Here is a 26631-nt window from a genome sequence, read left to right on the forward strand (position 1 = left end):
TTTCTTACTGCCTTTAGGGTCACACCAGCATCAGGCTGCACAAGCTTTGATCCTGGTATCAAGTCCAGAGACCCCAGCAAAAGCTAGTATGGTTTGCTTACAGTCTTAATAGTTTCTACATTTGTCTTTGTTCATCAGGACTGAAACTGGTGAGTTTCCTCTTGCTCATGTGAATGAGGTCATAAACCGACATGCACCATAGCGTGAAGAGGGCAGTCAGTGCATCCTGAACCATGTTCTGCTTCCTGACAGTCATCCTCAGTTCCCCACATCTTTTCCATTCTTGTCTCTTTTTGTCAGCTCCGCACACACTTCATAACCAAACATTTACTTTCAGCCTCAGAGCTTTGTGTGATTTCTTTTAATAATCTTTATTTAAATTTCTGTGGACTGTATGTACTGGCAGCTGCAGTAATTATGTAATGTAAAGAAAGGACATGCTTAGTTAGGTTGGGCCTGAAGGACTCTTGGCATTCATGTCCTAAACTTGGCCACACTTGCAGAACATATGGGGGGTGGAGAACAAGGTTAAATACTAAGCATATGTTTTCATGTAGAGATGGCTTATGTGTAAAGCTGCATTGAGAAGCATGTGAATGGCACAGTAGACGTACTACCTGTATTTGAGCTGAAATCCTCTCCAGACCAGGGTAGAGTTGGTGGAATGTCTAAAATAACTTTCGTAGTTTGTCTACCTGTTAAAAGCAGTCCTTATGCAACATTGCAAAAAGATGGCAGGGGAGTTTAATCTCCCGACACAGTCTCCACCCTTCACCGCTGCTGTTAACTTCTCCCAGATGTGTTCGCCAGTGCACTGTGGGTAACACAAGTTAAAACCCATAGGGGTGTGTAGGAGCCTGCATAGAGAGCTCTGCTGAGTGTGCACTAGTGAAGGAGGGGCTTCCTCCTTTAATCTCTCTCAGGGCTACAGAGAGAAGCCAAAAGCCATCGCTCCATTCAGCCAGGGAAATTTGAGTGCGACGGTTTAAAGCAAACACAGACGGACTCTCCCAGGGGGCTCTGTCTGAGAGGACATTACCCTGATCCTGCACTGCGGTGAACCCTCGGGTACCTGTGTCTGCTTTATATGTGTATGATTGGATAATATATGCAATTCACACTAGAGTTCCCGAGGTCACCGGGCATGTAGTTAAGTGATGTTATGGAAATCAACATTCTGTTTGTCTGGGTGCTATATAGGCTCTCAAGCAGGGTATTGTTATGCACAATTGCTTTAGCCGCTACCTGCCACTCAATGCTAATGCACATCATTTTATTCACTCATGTCATCGGCAGATGACTCCTACCAAGAGCATTATTCAGCAGCAATGCAAATAATAGACCCCAGACAGGAATTTGTGCAGGGTGTCATGGAAATAGGAATGAGAATCGAATTGGCAGTTTCTCCAGAACAAACAGTAGGAAATGCAGGAGAAAATGGGAAAATAAACCCTGTTGGGTGGCATAATGATTGGCCATAAAACTCTTTTGAGGCCTGCTTTTATGAGCGTTTGTAAAAATCCAAAAGAACTTGAAAAAGACCCTTTCAGTATGGAAGTTAACGAGAGGTGGGACAACATAACAAAGCCCTGAGACCTCGCCCACTCCTCTTTCCCACACCCACCCATGGGTGACTGATGGGGACCATACCGCTTTACCGTCAACTGATGAATTATGCTTCAGATATGTTGTAGGTCATCTCGGTTAAGTTGTGAAGCAACTTCTGCATTCCTAGTTGAGGCACTGTGGTGGAATGTGTAGGGTCTATTCCTTTCTGACCAGGCTCACCCACCACATCTCCAGTGACCTCTGCCCTGACTCTGGGGCCGGGCCCCTCCCCATGGAGTCCAGTCAGGTGACTGCAGTGCCAGGGACAGCACTGAAGCGTTACTTCATTCACTTGAGCTGTCTATTTCTGATTGACAGCATATGAGAAATTCTTTCACTGGTTTCTTTGTGCTGAGTTAACTGTTTGCAGGCTTTGTTTACTTTATTTCTGACTTCATTTCAACATTTTAATGCATGTTTTATGTTGTTTTCTGGTTGTGATTTTTATAGGTAAGGCTGAGTATCCTAGATATTCAGTTGTATTAACATTAGAATAGAATTTTAGAACTTTATAATACAAAAATGTATATAATTATCAATTATTTAGGTTTAATCTGTTATGGAATACTTTATTTTAAAATTGTTTTGGTGGAGCAAAGTTATGCAATAATAAAATGATTAAACAAGGGAGGGCTGTGTCTCTCTCGCTGTGCGTGCGCCATTCACAGATGGTTTCGTTCTTAATTTAAAGGTCAAAATAGCCTAGCTGTTGAGTAAAGTGTAGAATTGTTATTTAAAAATAAACTATAAATTAAGTGTTTAAGTTATTGTGCCTTCAAGCAGTCAGGACATTTCCATCAAAATTAGGAGCTTTGTAGGCTGAGCTGCTTTAATCTAAATACTTTTTTTCTTGGTCTTTGCAACCTCAAGACAAATTAGGGTTTGGAAATCAATGTTTTCATTGAATCAAGGGTAGTTTTGCCCTTGAGTTAGTATTGTGGATGTCCATAACCTCAAATTTCAAGAATCTGCCATTTAGTGCCTAAACCTTTTAAATAAATAAAAAGTTAATGTGGCTTGCTCTATTTGTTTGTACAAAAGAATGCATGGAATGATTTAGGCACATTGTTAATCACCATTGAATCACCATCCCTCTCTTTTATGAAAACTTCCATTTAATAAAACTTTCTTGGGCAACATCGTTGGCTTCCTTGAACCTGTAGTCTTTGTTTTCTGTCTGGTAGGCACTGTGCCATTCACTTTCCCCTGGAAATGTCTGGAAACTGTCCTTTGATCACTGAGCTGAATTTATTTTCCCATCATGCATCAGTGCAGTGAGGATTACTCTGTCAGGAGTAGTTTAGGCTTGGTGACTTAGTGGCTTGCCCTCACTCTCAGTCCCTTTGGAGGTTCAATAATCCACACTGGGTCCATGCCGATACCAGTCTGGACTGGACACCAGGAGTCAGAATGGAAAATCCAGTGGAGACTAGTTTCTGCCAGGCAAAAAAAAAAAAAAAACTAGTGCTCTAGCTCCTACTCCCAGGCTCAAGAATTCAGGTTTAACTTATGCGCTTTATCTTTGCTTACTCACAAAGTAAGTCCTCCATTAGTCCCTAAGTTTCTACATGTTCTGCTAGGTGTTCATAGTTTTTCTCAGAAGAAGACAGTTGAAGGGTGTACATTTGGAGAGAACGGTACCCTTCTTAATGAAGGCCAGAAGCAGAAACACTTCAATGTGTTTCCTATCAAGAGACTTGCAGTTGTGGCTAAAATTCCAGGACATAATAAAAGTCTGTCTGGACTCAATCAAAATAATCAGGCCGCCAAAGAGCCAAACTAAGAACAACTGCGTCTGGATGCTTTGATGAACATTCGGAAGCTTTGTGTAAGCATTTTTAAAAATTGATTTTAGAGTAATTGAACAGAAGGTGGGCATTTTCTTGCCTCTCTTTCTTGAGAACTCATGCTGGGAAGTCCGATAAACTTGCACTGGAAACTATGCCTTATATCCAAAGCGAACAGTCCAGGTGTGGTTGATGGCTGTCTGATGTAGCACAGAGAGGGTGTTGTTGGACTAAGTTATGTTAGTGTTTAAATAGAAGCCTTATTAAAACACTAACTTGGTAAGCATGTCCTTGGTCTTATGGGACATTTCAATATTGCACTTCTGTTTTAAGAGGTGTTGTCTTTTTCAGTAGGACTTTGAAGAAGACCTTGTGATCACACTTGATCTCTTAATCTATGTGCTTAAGTATAATGCTGTTCTTACCACACTTATCGGCGTATATCAGATAATGCAGGTAACTTCATCTCTGATAAATACCTTCAACAGAGACCTTTGTGTTCTGTCAGTAGTTAAGGTTACATTTTTGTAATGATGCGATAAGGTGGCCTCATGTTTTGGTTTAGCATGCCAGAAAAATCATGTTACACCATAATACATGGAGTATCTGAGGGATATAAACCGTCCAGCAGGTCTGATTAGATTTGCATGCTTGTCCTCATCCACAACTTCAAATGAAACTACCTTTTAACAATACTAAGGCTGAAGTTTATCACACTAATCTCAGCTTCCTGTACCACAGGGGTGTACAAACCTACTCCAGGAGAGCCATTGTCCTGCAAAGTTTAGCTCCAACCCCATTTAAACACACCTGAAACAGCTAATCAGTGTCTCACTAGGCATACTAGAAACTTCCAGGCAGTGTGTGTTTAGGCAAGTTGGAGCTAAACTTTGCAGGACAGTGGCCCTCCAGGACTGACTTTGGACACCCCTGCTTTACCGTGTTGATGTACATTTCCATATTTTTGGCTTAAGGGGATAGTTCACCCAAAAAAGAAAATTCTATCATCAGTTACTCACCCTCATGTCGTTCCAAACCCGCAAGACTTTCTTTCACCTTCGGAAAACAAATTAAGATATTTTTGATCAAATCTGTGAGATTTCTATCCTTCCATTGATGGCTATGCAACTACTACCTTGATGCTTCAAAAAGGTCATAACGATATTGTAAAACTAATCCATATGGATCGAGTGGTTTAGTCCAAATTTTCTGTAGAGACATTTAGGCTTTTTATTCACATATAAACATTGATCAGCAAACATAGACAGAAGCTCAGATTTCATTAAAAATATCTCCATTTGTGTTCCGAAGATGAACGAAAGTCTTGCGGGTTTGGAACGTCATGAGGGTGAGTAAACAATGACAAAATGTTCATTTTTGGGTGAACTATCCCTTTATGGAAATGGTCCTTCTTTGTACTTATGAGACATGTTATGTCACTAGATTCAGTTGTAATGAATCATAATTTGCATCTTTAATCAACTTAAGCATTAATAGTCATCATTTTCGTTTACTCTTGCAGAAGAGGTTGACTACAGCAACTTCGGCACCAGCACTCTGACTCGGAAAAAGAAGGCAGTGGTCACTCTTCGAAATGACCTGAACCGCAAACGGCCCCACATCCGCATTGGCATGCCTCAAGATTTCCGTCCTGTATCGTCCATTATTGATGTGGACATCCTTCCTGAATCTCACCGAAGAGTGCGGCTCTACCGGCACGGCTCGGACAAGCCCCTTGGATTCTACATCCGTGATGGCACCAGTGTTCGTGTTACACCCCACGGCTTGGAAAAGGTCCCGGGTATCTTCATTTCCCGCCTGGTACCTGGAGGCCTGGCCGAGAGTACGGGCCTGCTGGCCGTCAATGATGAGGTCCTGGAAGTCAATGGTATTGAGGTGACAGGAAAGACATTGGACCAGGTGACTGACATGATGATCGCAAACAGCCACAACCTTATTGTGACCGTGAAGCCAGTGAACCAGCGCAACAATGTGGTGCGCAGCAGTCGTATCTCGGGCAGCTCGGGTCAGTCATCCGACAGCAGCGGTTCGGTGGGATACCCCGCCATCACCGCTCCCACCGGTGCCACCGCCATCTCTCATGGCTACAGCCCAGAAGATCTGGAGAGTGATGAGGAGTCGGACATCGTAATTGAGAGCAACATCAAGCGGCCATCACGACGCTCCAATGCCTCAGTGGCTTCAACCGCATCCCGGTCCCAGACGCAAACAACCATCGTAACCCCACCCAGCCCCCCTACGCGACCCCAAACGAGACCTCCATCCACTGTGTCCACGGCCTCTTTCCACTCTCAACCGAGCTTTAATGGCACAGTGCACAACAGTTTGAGTTACAAGTTGCACAAGGACCTTACCCTCCAAAACAACCCCTACCACAGCAGCAACCCCGTTATGCGGGAAAGCAATGGCAGCCTACACAAAATCCTCAGTAGCCTGAGGACAGACCCCCGTCACAGCCTGGCTTTACCTAGAGGAGGGGTTGAGGAGGATGGCACAGTCATCACTTTATAATACAGTCACATATAAAATCCAGACCACCCAGAGACTCGGCTTTTCAGCCTGGGACATCAGACTCAACTTTGAACCTCACCAAACTTTAAGGGTTTTGTAAAATGACTAATTTAACAGAAACAATATCTGGAATTTTACTCTTTTAAGTGTTTTTTTTTTTTTTCATGTGTTGTAATGTCTTATGTAAAAAAATGTGTCCAATTTAGTGGTATGTCTCTTTTTCCAAGCAGAGACTTTTTTTATTTTGTCTATCAGTGTTTCTCAGTTCTTGTTTAGAGGTTAATTTTAATCATGTTATCTAAATGTGTCTTGGGACCAGAAATTGGGTTTAGACCTGTGTGTGCGTACTGTTGTCTTCTGTTTACGGTTTGTACCTGAAAACAAACATTTGTTCCTGGTATAATGAAAAAGCTGATTATATTATGCAAATGCCAAAATGAATTTACACTTAATCAGCAACCAATTTTTTCTTTTCTTTTCTTTTTATTTGCCCTATCTAATTAAGTTAATAACTGAATATAATTAATAATCATTATTATTATTATTATTATTATTAACTTTCAGTAATGAATGTCTGCTGTATGTTTAATACCTTTATATGCAGTAATTCACAATTTGGCGGATTCCCTCAGAATGTTTGTTTCCGAATATTTAAATATCACTTGTGTCAGCATTACAAAAAGGCTTTTTGGAAATTGTGGATGTTTTTATTTAGGCAAGAAACACAAAACATCACTTTTTTTTTAGACATTTACTACTACAGTATGTTGATTTTGGCCCTGTGGGATTTAATTTGACTTTGTTTCTGGTTTATTTGACTGCAGTGGAGTGTAATTGGTCATCACATATAGGTATTTCACACTTGTATGTCCTCTTGAAGCCCTCTTGACTTCAGGAGACCAGTGGAATGTAAGTTGGTTCCCTCTGTTTTATTCTGTACACATATTTGCTGTCACCTCACTGTTAATGAACCCTCACCTCTGACCTCCACTCAAATCGCCACAGCTGAACAGACTGCTGTCTCATACTAGTCATATCCTTAATGGCTTTAATGTTAATGCTGCCACTGAGCATACGGTCCAAACAAACTTCAGGTATAAAATTAAGTCTTATATCATTTTTAAAAAATATTGGGAACACACCAGTTCATTCTTAATTTTGTTTTATAGAGAGAGAGTCTGTGGATTCACATTTGTATATAATTTAAAACCACTGTGGATGTACCTTCATTTTGCTTTTAGGTTGACTGCATTGTATTTGTCTTCTTAAACAAAGACTTACCTTCATATCCACCATTTTTGTGCCTTACTGCCCCTCCTACAGACATAGTTCACTCAAACAGACTAAGTATTTGGATCTGACCACTGGAAATATTTTCATTTTGGTAAAAGCAAGGGCATGGTATAACATGTGTGAGTCAAAATACATTTGTTCTGTGTCGCCATCTGTTGGTCACTGCCTGAACTGCGTCTATTTAGCTAAGAATCACTTTATATTTTGCATTAATTATTTGCCATTCGTATCATTGTTGTTGTCTTGGATCATCTGTATGTCTGTGTATCATCAACACTGAATAAATTTAACAGAAACTCAAAACAGGATGAGCTAAAAATGAGATTACTTAAAAAAAATGTAAATAAAAAGTATGACAGATTGTGTCTTCGGTCAGTCGTGTTAGGACAGTTTCAGAGTGCCGGTTATTATAGACCAACATTTCAATGTCTAAATATATTAGCCAGGCAGTCAAACCACACTTAAAATGGTAACTTAGTTACAATACAAAATACATGTAAATAATGTCTATATGGTTTTTACTGATGTCAGTCTTTTTTCTTTTTTTTTCTTTTTTTGTTATAAAATAAAATTGAGATGGACAAAACACATTCTATAGTGTTCTTTACATTCATAGTTTTTGTTAAGATCAACGACCAGGCTTAAGATTGCATTGCACAGCAAATTTCTGGATCTTTCATGAACCATATTTTTTTTTTAATAGTTTTAAATATCATTGGGAAGGAAACGCTGTCTGTCTGTCTGATTTATTGTCGTGTCAAATATGTACCATTTTTAAAGTCATCTATCCGTTTGAGTCTCTGCTTAGACCCTTGTATATCACATGACCAACATGTGGTCAACCCGTTCTCTGATTGGCTATTAAACTTGCGCATGCGCACATGCTGGTCTGCGTTCACTTCCACATAAACAAGAGCAGTGTAGTGGATAGCGAAACATGGAGCATCGCTTTGACAGGGCAGCAGCGGTGCTGTCACCCCTGGAGGAGTCCAGCGCAGAGGTGAGCAGAGACAGCGGCATCGTGTCCCAAAGCGCCAGCAGCTTGTCTATGGTGAGTGAGGCCCTGAGCAGCGGTACCGTGTCTCAGAGCCCGAGCTTCGGCGCTGCAGTGGCCCAGAGCCCGATCTCAGCAGCCGGGGAAACCCAGGACCAGAACGAGCCGGAGCAGACACAAGACGACGAACTACTGAGACACACGGCCATCACATACTCCTCTTATATCAGAGCCAACGCGGAAGAAGAGGTAAGGACACATATGCAAAGTCCTTTGGCATGCCTGTTTAACATGATGATGCATAAACTTCAATACACACAATAAAAGCAGGATAGAAAAAAATTCCGTATATCATCATCATCATCATTAATATAGCCTATATCACATATAAGCAAGCATGTTGTTCTTCTGAATATTTGTACTGCTCTGATTCGGCCATACTGCAGCACGAGTGTGAATATGATCTTGATACAACATATTTAAACAAAGAATGATTATTGATATCAACTTGTATTTGCAAACCAGCTCCCTGTCTATATTTTTTATCCACCAAGGAAAATCGTTGTAAAAGAAGCCACAGCATAATCAACTTCTGAGTAACACCCATTAGTGATGTTTCATTCCTGAATGAATAGAAGTGAAGGATTCAATTACTCACTCATAAACACACCAGTCCTGCGTCCGATTATGCCTACTTCTATACTATATAGTAGGTGAAAAACCAAATGTTAGCGGAGTAGCATGTCCGAATTCATAATATTCATAAAACAGTTGGTGAAAAATACCTGGATGACCTACTACTTTTTGAGATTCTAAAGTTCGCATCCATTGGACAGTGAACACTTTGTTATCCCGTCCGGCCACGGAGAAGTGAAGTAATGCAACTGACACAGTAGGTCAGATGACAGTGACAACATGGATGTTGTAATATGTCTTAACTGCATGCATAGCAGTTGTGCCCTTTCAGTTGGATTGCAGTGCCCCCGGAAGCAATTTCAACATGCATACTATATTGAAGAAACATGTTTCAAAAGTAGTACCTACTATACGGTTTATGCAGCACGGGTCTTACTAATCGTACGTAAACAATAGTTTGTACATGATGTGTGTAAGCATGTGTGAATTAGGCTCATTTGGTGATTTTATTTATTTTTTCATGAGAAGTTTTGTGTACAAAAACAAATCTATGCAATTATTAGTGAATGAGACCCAGTGTCTCCACCTACTGGTATAGCGATGTAACCTGCAGAAAGTGTCACTGAAAACTCTCCACAACTAATGCACAAACACATACACTGAATTGGTAGTGTTTCACTGTTTGTAAACACTACATAAACTGATAAATTGTTGAATATCTGAATGCCATTTCGAATGAATGTCAAGTTGCTTTAGATAAACCATAGTGTGTGACTCATGTTGGCTTGCAGTATGGGGTTACTCCCATGAGTATAATATCAGATTGTTTCCCTGCATAACAACACTTTATAATGCTATTTGTAATAAGGTGATTATGATGTAAGTACAGTTGTGATCGGAGTCCTCTATCTAGAAAAAGAAAACCCAGTTAAATAAATATCACATCTTTTATTTTATTAAATCATCTTTGTTTGAGAAAGTATGGGAACCTTTAGGATCATTTCATATAAAGAGGTCATAAGTCAGTTGTTTCATGTGATTAAAATCATGTGAGTTTTAGCATCCCCTGCCTAATGAAGAACATGAACCTGGGTTTGGCCATGCCTCTGTCGAAAAAGTAAGTTTAACCAGGCTGGATAAGATTATAAAACTATTTCTGCAATTGGATAGAGAACAATGTGAAGAAATTCAAAACCACTGTTACTCTGTGTGGAAGGGGGTTGCAAAGAACTCTAGAGGAGCATGTCATCTGCTCACCACTCTAGCATTCATGAGTCCACCATCATAAAAAACTGAACAAGAATGTGTCTAAGGATAGTTTGAAGAAAACCATTGCTTTCAAAGAAGAACACTGCTGCTCATTTAAAGGGTTTGTTCACCCAAAAATAAAACTTCATTAATTACTCACCCTCAACAAGTCATTAATTACTCACCCTCATGTCACTCCAAACCCGTAAGACTTTCGTCTTCAGAACACAAATTTTTTTTATTTTTTTTTATGAAATCTGAGAGCTTTCTGTTCCTCCATTGACAGCTACGCAACTACCACTTTGTTTGACGCTTCAAAAAGTTCGTAAAGAGATTGTAAACTAATCCATGTGATTTGAGCAGTTTAGTCCAAATTTTCTGAAGAGACACACTTGCTTTATATGATAAACCGATTGAATTTTGGATTTTATTCACATATAAACATTCATCAACGCACCCATCCAATCAGGTAAACGGAAGCTCCAACATGTTCGCTTGATGTGAAAAAAACGATTGAGGTTCATTCTCGTGTGTTTGCCAAAGAGGTTTGTTCTTGCGAGTCAAGCAGGTTCGGTTGACCTTTAGTTTATGTTCGCTGATTAATGTTTATATGTGAATAAAATCCAAAATGCAATCGGTTTATCAAGCAATTGTCTCTTCAGAAAATTTGGACTAAACTGCTCAATTCAGTTTATGATCTCTTTATGAACTTTTTGAAGAGTCAAAGTGATAGTTGTATAGCTGTCAATGGAGGAATAGTGTTCTGTGTCATTAGGAATAGTGTCATTAGTGTTCTGAAGATGAACGAAAGTCTGACGCGTTTGGAACGACATAAGGGGGTGACAAATTAATGACAGAAAAGTTACATTTTTGGGTGAACTTTCCCTTAAGGTTTGCCTTGTGGATGACCACATTTTTTTAGAGGATAAGGGCCCAAGTCCTGAATGTATCATAAGCTGAACAAATTCAGGATTAGTTTTAGTTTGACAGAACCCAACAAATTCATTCAGTCTCAATCAGTAGAATATAGATTATCAACTTTAATTTAATATGTGTGCACATGAAAATGTCATTCATTAGCTTAATATTACTTTTCAAACTACAATTGCTCCCATATAATGGATTAAAGGGATTGTTCACATTAGTCATTTACTCACTTTTGTCATCCCAAACCTCTATGACTTTCTTCTGTGGAACACAAAAGATAGTTTGAAGAATGTTTCATTGAATGAACAAAAAACGCTTTTCTAAAAATATCTTCCCCCTCGGAGTCTCTTCAATGCATCTGTATACTCGTCCTGTTGGAACACAGTGTAGTTATCAAGCCTAATTTGTCAAGCATGATATGGGTTAAATAAAGACTGACTTGTTTTCTGTGCTGCTGACTGAATTATGTTGCTAACACCAGACTGCTTTTTAAATTCTTAATGGTCCTCTGTTATTTATTTACATCACATGCACACTGAGTATGTACAGTCCATCATGTGTTTTGTTTTCTTGACGTTTATCACATATTTGCTGTGCAGGTCCTGTGCTTGGAGAAAAGCCTGGAAGAAATGCTTACAAGAGTTGATGAGTTTGTTGGTATGCTTGATATGGTAAGATCAATGTCTTTTTCCCCCATTTGTAAAGTTGCTATTAAAATAATTAAAACTAAAATGAAATATAAAAAATAAATTAAAGCTTACTAGAACAATAAAAAAACTAATAAAACAATATAAAAGCTAATTCAAATGATAAATAAATTCTTTAATATTGTATAAATAATACTAAAACAACACTGTTATAACCCAGTTAAGACTGAGTTTAACAATCAAGTTAACTCCCTAAAATACTGTATATAGGCTTCTATATATTTTTATGTATAAAGACCCATTCATTGTGTGGGGGGATAAAACATGATATTTGATCAAATTTTAGTAAATTTGCTTGTATATTGTTACTGTACTAAACCTAAAGCAAATTATTAAAATGTTATCTAGAAAATACTGAGCTTTGTATGAAGAATCCACTGTCCATTAGTAAAATATCAATAGATAAATAAACCTAAATAAAAAAATTACATTTAAAGGCCCACTGAAGTGCCTTGGCGAGACATATTGAATGGTTCCTACCCCCTTTCAAATAGCCAATAGCGTTTAGGTTACCTCACAGACTGCAAGTCGTACTTGACAGCACCATGAAAGCGAATCCAGTGCTGATGATACGTTGGATTCAATAGTAGAGGTGTGAATAAATTCTAGCCATTTCATTCTTAACCAACGTACAGTTGAAAAACTGAATAAAACTTGAGTGTTTGAGCAACCAAACACACATCTCCAACCCATATTGCTCTGTGACAACGGTCTCTTTGACCAGGTGGTATTTATAGCATAGGGGGCGGGACGCTTTAGATTCTAGAGAGCATTTGATTGGACAGAAGATGTGATAAGAATCTAAAGTCTGCGGTGATGTCATTTTAGCGGAAGTGAGAGACTGTTTTGAATGCTTATATCTCCTAAATGCGAATTTTGTCTTTGTTTTGGAACACACCAGCTTATTCATAACCTTAAGGCTAACATATTCATACTAAAAGCTAAAACATTCAAATTGATTTCAGGGGACCTTTAAGGCCCTGTTTACACCTGGTATTAATGTGTTTTAATCGATCTGATCTCAAGTAAACGAGGGAGACACATACCCGTTTACACCTGGTATTTTAATATGCCTCTTTTGTCGACTTTCAACCACTTCTGTCCTGATTTCTTCGAGGGGCGGGTAAATGCATGGGCTTTTTCAGATCTTTCGATCTAATGGACGAAATAAGCTCACACAATTTACATCTTCCCTCAAATTTTCCACAGACTCTGTTGTGGCCCCCTTAAACCCCTGCTTAATGCACTGTTGCCAAAGGTGTTTAACTGACCAATCTGAAAAAGCATGCTAGACTTTGATAACTTTGTTTTTTTATAGATTCGAAATGACACCTCACAGGTGGTCAATGAGAACCTACCACAGATACAAAGAAAATCGGAAGAGATGAGAGAGATTTACCGAAAAATTGACAAATTGGAGGTACTAACTTTTAAACAATGCCTGAACCATGGTGATGCATTGACGTTTTCTTTTGTTGCTTCAAGTGTAGCTTCTAATTCTCAGGGCTTTGTCAAAATGGTTGGAGCCAATGTCAATGCAATGGAAGAACAAGTAACTCAAGTTGAAGGTGAAGTTGGAACCCTACCAGGCGCCTTCAAAAAGATCTTTCGCACAATGGCCGTGCCAGGTTTTTTAAATGTGAGCTCTTTGCATGTGTGTATACATGCTTGCCATAGTATTTGGCATAGAACTGGCACCAATTGTTTACTGCCTCTTGTTTTTTTCTTCTTCAGAAACCTGCAAGCCCAAGAAGGCAATCACAAAGACACCAAGAGCTTCCCAGTGTATTTAGAACAGAAGATTACTTTAAACCTCAGTCTGAGCAGTAACGGAGAGATTATCGTATTGACTTTATGAAGTACCGACCAAGACCAGGGTTCTCCAACATCAGCAGTGCTGCCTGCTTTGAGGTGCAAACACCTGCTGGGATTGCTAACACAAACATTTCACAGTCACTCTATCTGCAATTTATTAAAATGAATCCTGATCAAAGCCAAGTGTTATTTTAGTAGGCAGTCTAATGGCAGCTAGTTTTATAACCAACAGAAGCTTTGGTTTTAAATAACTTATTTTTTTTCTGAAGTGCCTCTCCAGGAAGTCTGACACTGTTTCTTATAATTGGGAAAGCATGCTTGGAAAATGTCAGAACATTAGTTCAAACGTTTATATGATTTTTATTCGAACTTGTACATAGTTTTACAGCTTTATAATTATTTTGCCCTTTGTCTTTTCTTCCAGTGCTTGAGATCTTTTTGCACTATTTTCACTATTGCTATTTATCACTGATATATCTTATTAAGGTCTAAAGTTCGATGTCTGGCACATGTTGACGATTAATATTTAATTAATTAATATAACCAGTGTTAATTGACTCTGGGTTATTATGTAGCATTCAGTGCCGCACTCAGCCAAACAATCGCCACAACAAATATTGTTTTTCATGGACCATTTACTTTTATACTAATATGTCCATGGACAGTTGTTATGCTAATTGTTACATGATGATAAATGTGACTAATGATTGTCTGTTTGTAATAAATTTCCAAATGTAGCCTATAGCATAAAGTGACTACATTTCATTACTGATCAGTTGTTGTTTTTGGTCAGTTGAACAGCTTTGTAGAGTATTCCACAGAAATTATGAGAGTTTGCTTTCATCTGTTAATGTGTTGTGAAATTGTAGTGGGATTTTAGAAGGATATTGATATTGAACCAATGTTGAGCCAAACCTACAACCATAAAATTGGATGACAAAGCTGTATTTTATAGGAAAAGAATACAAGGCTTATAAAGAATGCAAGCATTTTGAATACAATGAAAACAATGGGGAAAAGTTTTTTTTTTTTTTTTTTTGTGTGATTTACATTACATTGCATTATATTACATGTTCAGCATTTGGACATATTATATCGGTTAAAATAAATTGTTTTTCTAAACTCCACGTGATTACTCCAAACTCATACTGATTACATTTTTCATGTGTGAGTAAATAGTCCGTTTCACCAACGAATCGTTCTTTTGAACAGATTAATGTCATGATTCAGTCAAAACCTGCTGTTCACAAAGCGTTAGTCAATTACTAGACTGAAAGCCTTGTCATTACTTTTTAACTTTATTCTTGTACAAACAGACACGTACCAGAATGCAACATAGTGTCGGCCCAGATGTGGACCGGATCTGGGCGACACTATGTTGCTGTCTGGTACGTGTCTGTTTGTACAAGAATAAAGTTAAGCATTAGCCTATACTATCAATGAATTAAATTTTTTTTTTTTTATCAGTTTTATTTTGATTAACATAACACAATATAACATTGCGACTAGGCTATATGAAAACAGGTTTTACTGTTATAAAAAAAAAAAAAAAAAGGATTTGTGAGCATTAGTGGAACTGAAGGTTTTAGAATAAAAATGAAACGTGATCGCTGTCATGTGGTGAATCAATGCCCATGCAGCCGCTCTAGAGAAGCTGCGCAGTTGAGCCAGCCGGCTGCTCTCGAATCGCTCTTGCAGTACTTTGATGGCACACGTATCAGTCACCTGGCGTCGGCGCTGTCTCAAGTCGGACAAAATTTCTAACCAGCATGCACTGCTTCAAGTCAGCCGCCGATCGCTTTGCGCAGAGCTGTATGAAGTTGAAAACACCTCATGTCTCTGCAGTACAAAAAGGGGGCGTTTCCAAATTTGGGGGCGTTTTCAAACCGGGAGAGGAGTTTTTTTTTAACTATCCAAAGATACGGAAGCCTAAGAGGCCATTCGTTAAATTTTTTTTTTTTTTTTTTTTTCGTGATCGTACGGAGCCCCTAAAGGGACACAGTGGTGGAAAAAATTGGGGATGGGAGAATTCTTTTGCGTTCCCATGAGAAACTTTGCGTTCCCTCGCAAAACCTGTTGTGAGCTCGGACAAACACTTCCTGTTTAACGTCACTGGTTGTGTAAACTTGGACTCAAATATAAAGAAATGCGGTCAGTGAGTAGCCTGGGTGCCAGCCCGAACCCCGCCCACAATATTTTTTGGTCGGGAAGTTCGGTCTGGACTCGCTCCGTTGAGGAGCTATTATGCCCGAACAAAAATTGTTCGGACCAATCAAATTGTCAGGGCGGGCTTTATACGATGATGGACAGATAAGCAACGGTAACGTCATCATCCACGTCATCAACGAGCGCTTGGGATGAATTCAAATGACTGCCGCTGAAGAATTGAGATTTCACGAGTTCACGCTTACAAATAAGTCAGATAGAATAAATGCATATTTGGCGTGCTGTCCGAGGAGAGGCTTCGGGCTCGGTATTCGGCCCGAACCCAAAGTACTCCCCCCGTATTCCTGGCTGTGGAAGAACAAGCCAAGAGTGAGTGCAGGGATGCTGAAAACTGTCATGTTAGGTGAGTTGACCGAGTGAATAAATATATGCTTTCCTCTCATGCTGATAGACGGTTATTGGATTGATTATTTGAATGTGCTCCTCCTGAAATTTGTTTATAAAACATCATGTGTAGATTCCGCCATCGCGTCTGTTATAGAAGATATCGACAGCGCATTAATTTTAAAAGAGGAACAGAGAACCGCGATCGGAAACATGAATGAAAAACATACGTCACTTACTCTGTGACGGTTGTAGGTCTATCCAATTGAGTGCAGAGGAATTTTTTTTCCTGGTTCGGTTGAAACACGCCCCATAATCAAATCTCTATGGAGAAGTATCAGACTCACATTCTGATTAGAATTGAGTATGACGACGTCAGGCTAGTCAGTGAGTGCTTAGTTCAAAGAGTTCTAAAAAATCTAATAATATAATATATATATATATATATATATAAAAAAAAAAAAAAATTTAAAACGTTTTCTTTGTTACTGATGTGTGACTATTCTTTACAACTACAAATTCCACTGTCACAGGTGCTCAGTTTTGCTATAATATACCCTCACGGAACGTGGTATAGTAATCAGCCATCCATGCTAATCGGTGTGGTGAACTGTAGGTACATCTGTCCAGGCCAACATCTGATGTCTTGATGCCTTCAGCTGGGGATCCCAGAAAACCTGCAATAAAAGTAGTCCAGTTCAAAATACATACATACTCGTCTGTATCTGGTATCACAAATTATCATTCCAGGTAAAATTTTTAGCTTTGCTCAATATACAATATATTGCCCAAAAGAAATGATTTCAACTCGCCCCTCTGAATATTCCTTTAGCATGGAATTTCGTGAGAAGCCCAGTGACCTTGTCACGTTTTCTTGTCATTTCCAGAAAAAAACTAGGGAAAAAACAGCAGTTGTGCCTACAGTGTTTACCCCAGCCAGTTATTCAGTCCAATAAACATTTTCAGAGTTTTACAAGAGTGAGAGGGACAGGAACAGATTCATGGTACTATTTATGAATGAAAGGACGAGGATCAGTGTTATCACAGGAACCGGAGGCCGCTGACCCCTAATCGTCACCTAACAGTTTTCTCAGTTTCACAAGTTCATTCATTTTTCAGACAGAATGGAAGTCTCTTTTCTTTTGTTTGTTTCTTCCCTTTGTTTCGTTTACAATATTTGCGAATAAAATATTGTAAGAAAATATTGTGAGAAAATGGGACACGTGTGAGATGTGCAGCAGTGACAGCAGAATCAAAGAACACAGGTAACAGAAAATGACTCACTGCTCTTGACTAAAGAACGTTTGTAGCTTTAATAATGATCAGTCTACATTTAATTTATAATTTATGCAGTTAAGACTGTAAAGTTTTTTTTATAAATTAATAAAATACTTAAAATACTTAAAATTGCACTTAAGTATACTTGACATGTTGACAGAAAAGTCTAAGTATATTTAGCCTGTATACTTGTACTCAATTTTTGATCGAGATGTACAGAAAAGTATTCTTGGCTGCTTGTTCACTGTTTCATAAACTTAGATTGTTAGATGATAGAATTAGGAACATACATTTTCCCTAAAAATCAGAGTATGATTTTTTTTTTAGGATAGTCCAATGCAAGTATACATAGGAATTTACTTCAAATCTACTTCACTCTTTCCCCTCCATTGACTGAATTTTCCAGCCAGCCATGTGTTCACTGTTTTCACGGTAGGGGCGCTATAACACATCTTGGAAAGAGTACAGAATCTCCTGATGAAAACAGGGGTAAAGAAGCCGCAGTAACAAGTGATAGAAGAATGTAAAATAATGCCATCATCAAACATCTAACAACATACATATGTTCAAAATTGCCTAACGTTACAGAATGAAATGTTGGCCCAGGAAGGGTTAATGACTCTGAAGCTTTGGGGGATGTTGATGGACTCGATCTACTCTTTTTCACGATCAAAAATGTAATTTTCTCAGCTTTTTGTTTAAAATGTTGCTTTTTTTAAATGAAACTTACCCACAGTTTTATTAAATATATATTTTATATAAAATAATGTTCATACATAATTTTCATAAACTTAAACCTTTAACTTTTGCTTTTTACTTCAACAAAAATCGGCCAAGGTTCTTCTTTAAAATGAGATCAAACTTAAGTCTGTGCTCCAAAGCTTAACATTATGACAGTATTTGACAGGGACATTTTTGTCCTCTAATGACCTCAGAGTAATAAAAAAAGAAAAGAAAATTATGCTCAAGGTTACACCCTGGCCTCACACCAAATAATGACAGATTGCAAAATTGGTGCATTTTATTTAACTCCAGATTTTGAGCGAGATCATAGTTTTCAGCCAGTTGGTTTCAAAATTCCACTTGTTATTTAGAAACTAGAAAGCAGTATTAGAACATGAATGTGCACATAAACATTCAAAGGATTTTAAACCGTTCACCTGCAAGAAGATGCGAAAGAAGCTCAATTTTGTACACACGCGCTGTTTTCTGTGCATCAGCGCACCATTACTGAACTGAGCTCTCTTTTGTGTCTTGTCACGCTTACATGGATGAATACACTCAAAATTATGTCAAAATGGCAGTATCTTCCTAAGCCCAGAGTTAAAATAAAAAGTCTTAACATAAACAGTTGGGAGAAAATCAGATCCATGCATTTGGTCTTAAAGTGAAAGTAGCCTAAAACTCTTCTCAAATCTGCTCATGACTGAATAACTTCTTTAGCTTTAGTAAAGATTAATATATATAATTTATACATTATAGTATTTTTACTGTTATATACTGTTAGGCCTACCTGAAATCTGTTTATTTCATTTGTATCTTTGTTCTAAGGTATTTATTTGTGCTATTACTTGTAATTTGCTCATAACGTTATTTATTCAAATATTATTTATTTATTTATAAACTCCTTAGTGTTGAGCCCTGTGTGTTTATATATTTCCTTTTAAGACCTGGTCTTTTTGTTATAAAATTAAGTTATGTCCATTCAGCTAAAAACCTGATGAGGCTCTCATCTGAACATCTCAGCTTTTACTACAGGAAAGCTCACATGAATAGTCCTGCCAGATTTTTATGTTGGCATGTATTTACTCATACCAAATGAAATCTGAAATAAAATTACCAGTGTGCTCTAGTTTTCAAACAGTTTCAATAAAGACGAAAAAATATTTGTATTTTCGCATTTGAGAAGTGCAGATAATAATGAGTTTAGCAACTCCTAAAGATACTCCAAACAAATCTGTTGATTGGTTAACACAACATAAAGCCATAAGTACAAATTTGCAAGAAAAAACATTTATAACATATGTTATCATTGAAAAAAATTTAGTTTAATATAAAAATATATACAGCTGCTTGACAAAATCAATGCTAAGGCTTTTGAACAGTGAGCATACTACTGCTTCCTTAAATGCTAAAATGTATTCTCACTGAATAAAAATAATTAATCCCCAAAAAGTATGTTGTGTGCTGTCTTTTTGTCCAGTAATCATAGTATAAAAAAAGCAACAATCTTTAATGAAATTGCAGCTGTCATGATAAGAGTTGTAACACCTGAACCTAATTGAGTGTTACATGTTCCCATGACAACTGATTGTCAGGAAACAATTGGTAAATGGCAGTTGCTGGCACTATAAAGAGTCCCTTCAGGCAACACTCATATGTGTTGGACTTCAAGTATGTTTTTTATGAATTTGTACTGGTGTTGAAGTGGTTAGTTGTATTGTTGTTTGACCATGGAGGGTACCACTAGCCGACTCTTAAGGTATGATGATAAATTGTAGTATTTGTTAACTAGTGGCACTCATCTAATATGTTTTTTTTTACATCTACAGTTTTTCTTTGGCACTTCTCAGTCTTTGTGTCTGTGACCATTTTGGAAGTGGTAAGGTTTATCCAGGCAAGTTCTATAATTTATGTTTGCTAGCATGTCTGTTTGATTCTTTCTTTTTTCCTTTTTTTTTTATATTCTTCCAGTTGGTGGCTTTGTCAGGAGTGGTTATCCTATATACAATGAGGCTGGTTTCCCCATGCTGGATGTGAAGCCACGGAGTTCCTACAGCTGGTATGGCGCTGATGTATCAAATCCCATCAGTCCTCAGAGATCAAGGAGTAACACTTACAATGCTGCACAAGTTAAGGGTGTGTATAGCAGTATAAGCTATAGTCCTCAAAATGGCTCTTCTGGTTTTGGACCAGTGACTAATGTATATAAGCCTGGTTGTGACTCTGATGCTAGTAGTCAACTTCAAGGATCTCTGATATCTTCAGCTGGTAGTGGCAGTCTCGTTTCTGGTTCTGTGTCCACTGCAATGGGTACAAGAATGCGCATTGAGTCTCTACCTGAGCCAACACAGCTCAACTATCAAACTGTAGTACAGTCTAGTAATGAGTCTGTGGTGTCTAGTAGCCAGCAAATGGTGCAGAACAGCTCCCAGTCCAGTGGCCAATCAGTGGAAGTCAGCTACCAGTCTGCAGTGCAGCCCATTGGCAAGCCTCAGAGAAATAGATTTCAAGTTGTTTCCAAGTTATTTTCCGGTAACAGGCCAGGCCAGATTTCAAGTTCTACCTCACAACCCAGTTATCAGTTAGGGCAAGCCAGCTTTGGATATGGACTTGTGCCATTACTAAGTGGCCAGCAACTAGTGCAGTCACACTATGGTTCCACAGTTCAGCCTAGTGGTGTGCAGCTAGCACAGGCAAGATACCAACTTGTGGCCCGGCCCAGCCTCCAACAATCTCAAGCCAGTAGCCAGAACTCTGAACAAGCTGTCTCGCAATCTGTGGACCAGTCCAGTGGCCTGCTGTCAGCCCAATCCAGCTCTCAGTCTGTGGAACCATCAGGTAGCCTGCTGTCAGCCCAAGCCAGCTCACAATCTGATGAACTGTCAGGTAGCCTGCTGTCAGCCCAAGCCAGCTCACAATCTGTGGACCAGCCTGGCATCCAACAACCCACCCAAGCCAGCTACCAGTTTGTGCCCCAGCTTGGTTTCCAAAAACCTATGCAAACTAGCTCCCAATCAGTGAACTGGCCCAGTGGCCTGCAGTCAGCACAAGCCCGCTACCACTCTGTGTTCCGGCCCAGTGGTCTGCAGTCAGGACAAGCCAGATACCAGCCTCTGTCCTTGCCCAGCAGTCTGCAGTCAGCACAAGCCCGTTACCAGTCTGTGTCCTTGCCCAGCAGTCTGCAATCAGCCCAAGCCACTTACCAGTCTGTGTCCCAGCTCAGTGGCCTGCAGTCAGCACAAGCCAGCTCACAGTCTGTGGATCAGTCTGGCATCCAACAACCAGCCCAAGCCAGCTCACAGTCTGTGGACCAGTCTGGAATCCAACAACCATCCCAAGCCAGCTCACAATCTGTCGAACTGTCAGGTAGCCTGCTGTCAGCCCAAGCCAGCTCACAGTCTGTGGACCAGTCTGGCATCCAACAACCAGCCCAAGCCAGCTCTCAGTCTGTGGAACCATCAGGTAGCCTGCTGTCAGCCCAAGCCAGCTCACAGTCTGTGGACCAGTCTGGCATCCAACAACCCGCCCAAGCCAGCTACCAGTTTGTGCCCCAGCTTGGTTTCCAAAAACCTACACAAACTGGCTCCCAATCAGTGAACTGGCCTAGTGGCCTGCAGTCAGCACAAGCCCGCTACCACTCTGTGTTCCGGCCCAGCGGTCTGCAGTCAGCACAAGCCAGGTACCAATCTGTGTCCCAGCCCAGTGGCCTGCAGTCAGCCCAAGCCCGCTACCAGTCTGTGTTTCGGCCCAGCGGTCTGCAAGTAGCACAAGCCACCTACGAGTCTGTGGACCAGCTAAGCGGTCTGCAGTCAGGACAAGCCAGATACCAGTCTGTGTCCTTGCCCAGCAGTTTGCAGTCAGCACAAGCCCGTTACCAGTCTGTGTCCCAGCTCAGTGGCCTGCAGTCAGCACAAGCCAACTCGCAGTCAGCACAAGCCAACTCACAGTCTGTGGACCAGTCTGGCATCCAACAACCAGCCCAAGCCAGCTCACAGTCTGTGGACCAGTCTGGAATCCAACAACCATCCCAAGCCAGCTCACAGTCTGTGGACCAGTCTGGCATCCAACAACCAGCCCAAGCCAGCTCTCAGTCTGTGGAACCATCAGGTAGCCTGCTGTCAGCCCAAGCCAGCTCACAGTCTGTGGACCAGTCTGGCATCCAACAACCAGCCCAAGCCAGCTCTCAGTCTGTGGAACCATCAGGTAGCCTGCTGTCAGCCCAAGCCAGCTCACAGTCTGTGGACCAGCCTGGCATCCAACAACCCACCCAAGCCAGCTCTCAGTCTGTGGAACCATCAGGTAGCCTGCTGTCAGCCCAAGCCAGCTCTCAGTCTGTGGAACCATCAGGTAGCCTGCTGTCAGCCCAAGCCAGCTCTCAGTCTGTGGAACCATCAGGTAGCCTGCTGTCAGCCCAAGCCAGCTCACAGTCTGTGGACCAGTCTGGCATCCAACAACCAGCCCAAGCCAGCTCTCAGTCTGTGGAACCATCAGGTAGCCTGCTGTCAGCCCAAGCCAGCTCACAGTCTGTGGACCAGTCTGGCATCCAACAACCCGCCCAAGCCAGCTACCAGTTTGTGCCCCAGCTTGGTTTCCAAAAACCTACGCAAACTGGCTCCCAATCAGTGAACTGGCCTAGTGGCCTGCAGTCAGCACAAGCCCGCTACCACTCTGTGTTCCGGCCCAGCGGTCTGCAGTCAGCACAAGCCAGGTACCAATCTGTGTCCCAGCCCAGTGGCCTGCAGTCAGCCCAAGCCCGCTACCAGTCTGTGTTTCGGCCCAGCGGTCTGCAAGTAGCACAAGCCACCTACGAGTCTGTGGACCAGCTAAGCGGTCTGCAGTCAGGACAAGCCAAATACCAGTCTGTGTCCTTGCCCAGCAGTTTGCAGTCAGCACAAGCCCGTTACCAGTCTGTGTCCCAGCTCAGTGGCCTGCAGTCAGCACAAGCCAACTCACAGTCTGTGGACCAGTCTGGAATCCAACAACCATCCCAAGCCAGCTCACAATCTGTCGAACTTTCAGGTAGCCTGCTGTCAGCCCAAGCCAGCTCACAGTCTGTGGACCAGTCTGGCATCCAACAACCTGCCCAAGCCAGCTCACAGTCTGTGGACCAGTCTGGCATCCAACAACCTGCCCAAGCCAGCTCACAGTCTGTGGACCAGTCTGGCATCCAACAACCAGCCCAAGCCAGCTCTCAGTCTGTGGAACCATCAGGTAGCCTGCTATCAGCCCAAGCCAGCTCACAGTCTGTGGACCAGTCTGGCATCCAACAACCCGCCCAAGCCAGCTATCAGTTTGTGCCCCAGCCTGGTTTCCAAAAACCTATGCAAACTGGCTCCCAATCAGTGAACTGGCCCAGTGGCCTGCAGTTCGCACAAGCTAGATACCAATCTGTGTCCAAGCCCAGTGGCCTGCAGGCAGCACAAACCCGCTACCAGTCTGTGTTCCGGCCCAGCGGTCTGCAGTCAGGACAAGCCCGTTACCAGTCTGTGTCCTTGCCCAGCAGTCTGCACTCAGGCCAAGCCCCTTACCAGTCTGTGTCCCAGCTCAGTGGCCTGCTGTCAGCCCAAGCCAGCTCACAGTCTGTGGACCAGTCTGGCATCCAACAACCCGCCCAAGCCAGCTACCAGTTTGTGCCCCAGCTTGGTTTCCAAAAACCTATGCAAACTGGCTCCCAATCAGTGAATTGGCCCAGTGGCCTGCAGTTTGCACAAGCTAGATACCAGTCTGTGTTCCGGCCCAGCGGTCTGCAGGCAGCACAAGCCAGCTATGAGTCTGTGGACCAGCTAAGTGGTCTGCAATCAGGCCAAGCCAGATACCAGTCTCTCTCCTTGCCTAGCAGTCTGCAGTCAGCCCAAGCCCCTTACCAGTCCGTGGACCAGCCCAGTGGCCTGCCGTCAGCGCAAACCAGCTCTCGGTCTGTGTCCCAGCTCAGTGGCCTGCCGTCAGCACAATCCTGTTACCAGTCTGTGTCCCAGCTCAGTGGCCTGCCGTCAGCACAATCCCGTTACCAGTCTGTGTCCCAGCTCAGTGGCCTGCCGTCAGCACAAGCCCGTTACCAGTCTGTGTCCCAGCTCAGTGGCCTGCCGTCAGCGCAAACCAGCTCTTGGTCTGTGTCCCAGCTCAGTGGCCTGCCGTCAGCACAATCCCGTTACCAGTCTGTGTCCCAGCTCAGTGGCCTGCCGTCAGCGCAAACCAGCTCTCGGTCTGTGTCCCAGCTCAGTGGCCTGCCGTCAGCACAATCCCGTTACCAGTCTGTGTCCCAGCTCAGTGGCCTGCCGTCAGCGCAAACCAGCTCTCGGTCTGTGTCCCAGCTCAGTGGCCTGCCGTCAGCACAATCCCGTTACCAGTCTGTGTCCCAGCTCAGTGGCCTGCCGTCAGCGCAAACCAGCTCTCGGTCTGTGTCCCAGCTCAGTGGCCTGCCGTCAGCACAATCCCGTTACCAGTCTGTGTCCCAGCTCAGTGGCCTGCCATCAGCACAAGGCCGTTACCAGTCTGTGTCCCAGCTCAGTGGCCTGCCGTCAGCGCAAACCAGCTCTTGGTCTGTGTCCCAGCTCAGTGGCCTGCCGTCAGCACAATCCCGTTACCAGTCTGTGTCCCAGCTCAGTGGCCTGCCGTCAGCGCAAACCAGCTCTCGGTCTGTGTCCCAGCTCAGTGGCCTGCCGTCAGCACAATCCCGTTACCAGTCTGTGTCCCAGCTCAGTGGCCTGCCGTCAGCGCAAACCAGCTCTCGGTCTGTGTCCCAGCTCAGTGGCCTGCCGTCAGCACAATCCCGTTACCAGTCTGTGTCCCAGCTCAGTGGCCTGCCGTCAGCACAATCCCGTTACCAGTCTGTGTCCCAGCTCAGTGGCCTGCCATCAGCGCAAACCAGCTCTCGGTCTGTGTCCCAGCTCAGTGGCCTGCCGTCAGCACAATCCCGTTACCAGTCTGTGTCCCAGCTCAGTGGCCTGCCGTCAGCGCAAACCAGCTCTCGGTCTGTGTCCCAGCTCAGTGGCCTGCCGTCAGCACAATCCCGTTACCAGTCTGTGTCCCAGCTCAGTGGCCTGCCGTCAGCGCAAACCAGCTCTCGGTCTGTGTCCCAGCTCAGTGGCCTGCCGTCAGCACAAGCCCGTTATCAGTCTGTGTCCCGGCAGTCTAGATTCCAGGTTTTTCCTAAGCCAGAGCAGTCAAGTTACATGTCTCTTTCCAGTCTTGGTTCCAAACATTTGGCGCAACCTGGTAAAATACCACTTCATGCTATGAGTTTGCAGTCTGTCCAGCCTGGCTTTCAAGATCCAGCACCTCTGCGCTCTCAGACTGCTCAAAATAAGCATTCATCTTCAGGCATATTGAGGTTGTTGCATCAAGTTAAGTCATAGCTGCATACTTTGCCTTGTTGTCTTGACTGAGTGTTTGTTTTGTTTTTGAAAAAAATAAACAAACCTGTAACCTCAAGTGTCTACTGGGAGTCTTAGTATTGTTTGTACTGCATTAGCATGACCTCATCTTTGTTTGAAAAAAAAAAAGTTGTCTTGTGCAATTGCAACAAAATCCAATATAAAATCACAAAGTTGGCTTGGCTCCTGAGTTATGCCCGGTCGAAGTTTAACCTGGTATATCCCGGAAAGGAAGCAGAGTTGGGGCTCCAGACTCTGGGGTTTTGGGGGTGTCTCCTAGTGGGCTCCCCCAGGAGTATGCAGCCTTAGGTCAGCTTGACTCTGGAGTTATGTCCAATCAATTCCACAGGAAGTGACCATATCTCAGAACAAAAGCTGAGTTAGGGCTCAATACTCCTGGCATAGGAGGCCCACTGGGACCCCTCCATACCTAGAGTTCACGATCCAACAAAAGACAGTCAGAACCCAGTGATATTACATTGGATTCTCTGGTGTGACATGACAAATCCCAGACAGTGTATATTGATGCCCTGTTATATTTATGTACAGTAGGCTACTCTGAGTCAAAGCAGTCGCACTATTTCTGACAAGGGACAAACAGGTTTGCATTTTGGTCCGGTCGCTTCAATGTGTCCAATATGACATTTTTTTGGCTGTTGCACCGCATGTCTACGATGCTATAAGGCAACAATTAAGAAATAAAAAACACAATGGAATGGTGCCAGAAAGGCTGTACGTTACGTCAAATACAGTAGTATACAGCAAATGTAAAAAATACAGTAAGTCTCTGTATGTGGTGTTTGATGTTACAGAAAATTTCCATGATGCAATGGAAATTAGTTATTTACTGTAAAGTGAAATAGCAGTATAATGCTGGGTGATTTAAAGTAAATAACTGTAGAAATTACAGAAAAGTCTAACAGTGTATGTTTATGATAGATTGGCGCTGCACATCTTGCACTTAACTGCATTTCATGATCAAAGTGATTCAAGGCATCACTGCTGCTGTGCTCGTTTTAAAATCCAGTTTCACTTTATTTTGCCGGTTTGGAAGGCTTGCTGTCTAACGCTAACAAATCAGACCTCAGGAACTGCCCCAAATGCTGCAATAACCAATCAGAAAAAGTTTTTTTTTTTTTTTTAAAGGAGTCATAATGTAG

General features: G+C 41.9%; 3 protein-coding genes across 4 annotated transcripts in view; all 3 read left to right on the top strand.

Moving 5' to 3' along the window:
* The window catches only part of pard6gb (par-6 family cell polarity regulator gamma b), a 43898-nt gene extending 36090 nt beyond the window's left edge, over nucleotides 1–7808 (top strand). Inside the window, exon 3 of the mRNA XM_084422778.1 lies at nucleotides 4918–7808. Within this exon, the coding sequence (XP_084278904.1) occupies nucleotides 4918–5927 (1010 nt within the window). The 3' untranslated portion in view covers nucleotides 5928–7808. The remainder of the gene's footprint in view (nucleotides 1–4917) is intronic.
* Nucleotides 7809–8058: 250 nt separating this feature from the next.
* Nucleotides 8059–14319, top strand: bloc1s4 (biogenesis of lysosomal organelles complex-1, subunit 4, cappuccino). The gene is made up of 5 exons (XM_084422779.1): nucleotides 8059–8463; nucleotides 11625–11696; nucleotides 13051–13152; nucleotides 13237–13371; nucleotides 13467–14319. The coding sequence occupies exons 1-5, from the start codon at nucleotides 8158–8160 to the stop codon at nucleotides 13560–13562; spliced, it is 711 nt and encodes a 236-aa protein (XP_084278905.1). The 5' UTR covers nucleotides 8059–8157; the 3' UTR covers nucleotides 13563–14319.
* Nucleotides 14320–19755: 5436 nt separating this feature from the next.
* LOC311299678 (uncharacterized protein) lies at nucleotides 19756–25528 on the top strand. Of its 2 annotated transcripts, XM_084423425.1 has the most exons (4): nucleotides 19756–19857; nucleotides 19928–19977; nucleotides 20070–20936; nucleotides 20985–25528. In XM_084423425.1, the coding sequence occupies exons 1-4, from the start codon at nucleotides 19829–19831 to the stop codon at nucleotides 25451–25453; spliced, it is 5415 nt and encodes a 1804-aa protein (XP_084279551.1). In that variant the 5' UTR covers nucleotides 19756–19828; the 3' UTR covers nucleotides 25454–25528. The 2 variants fall into 2 exon arrangements, with proteins under 2 accessions (XP_084279551.1, XP_084279550.1); XM_084423424.1 differs by having other exon boundaries at nucleotides 20070–25528.
* The last annotated feature ends 1103 nt before the right edge of the window (nucleotides 25529–26631 follow it).

Source organism: Rutilus rutilus (assembly GCF_951802725.1).
Source record: "Rutilus rutilus genome assembly, chromosome: 11".
In the NCBI taxonomy this organism is placed as follows: Eukaryota; Metazoa; Chordata; class Actinopteri; order Cypriniformes; family Leuciscidae; genus Rutilus; species Rutilus rutilus.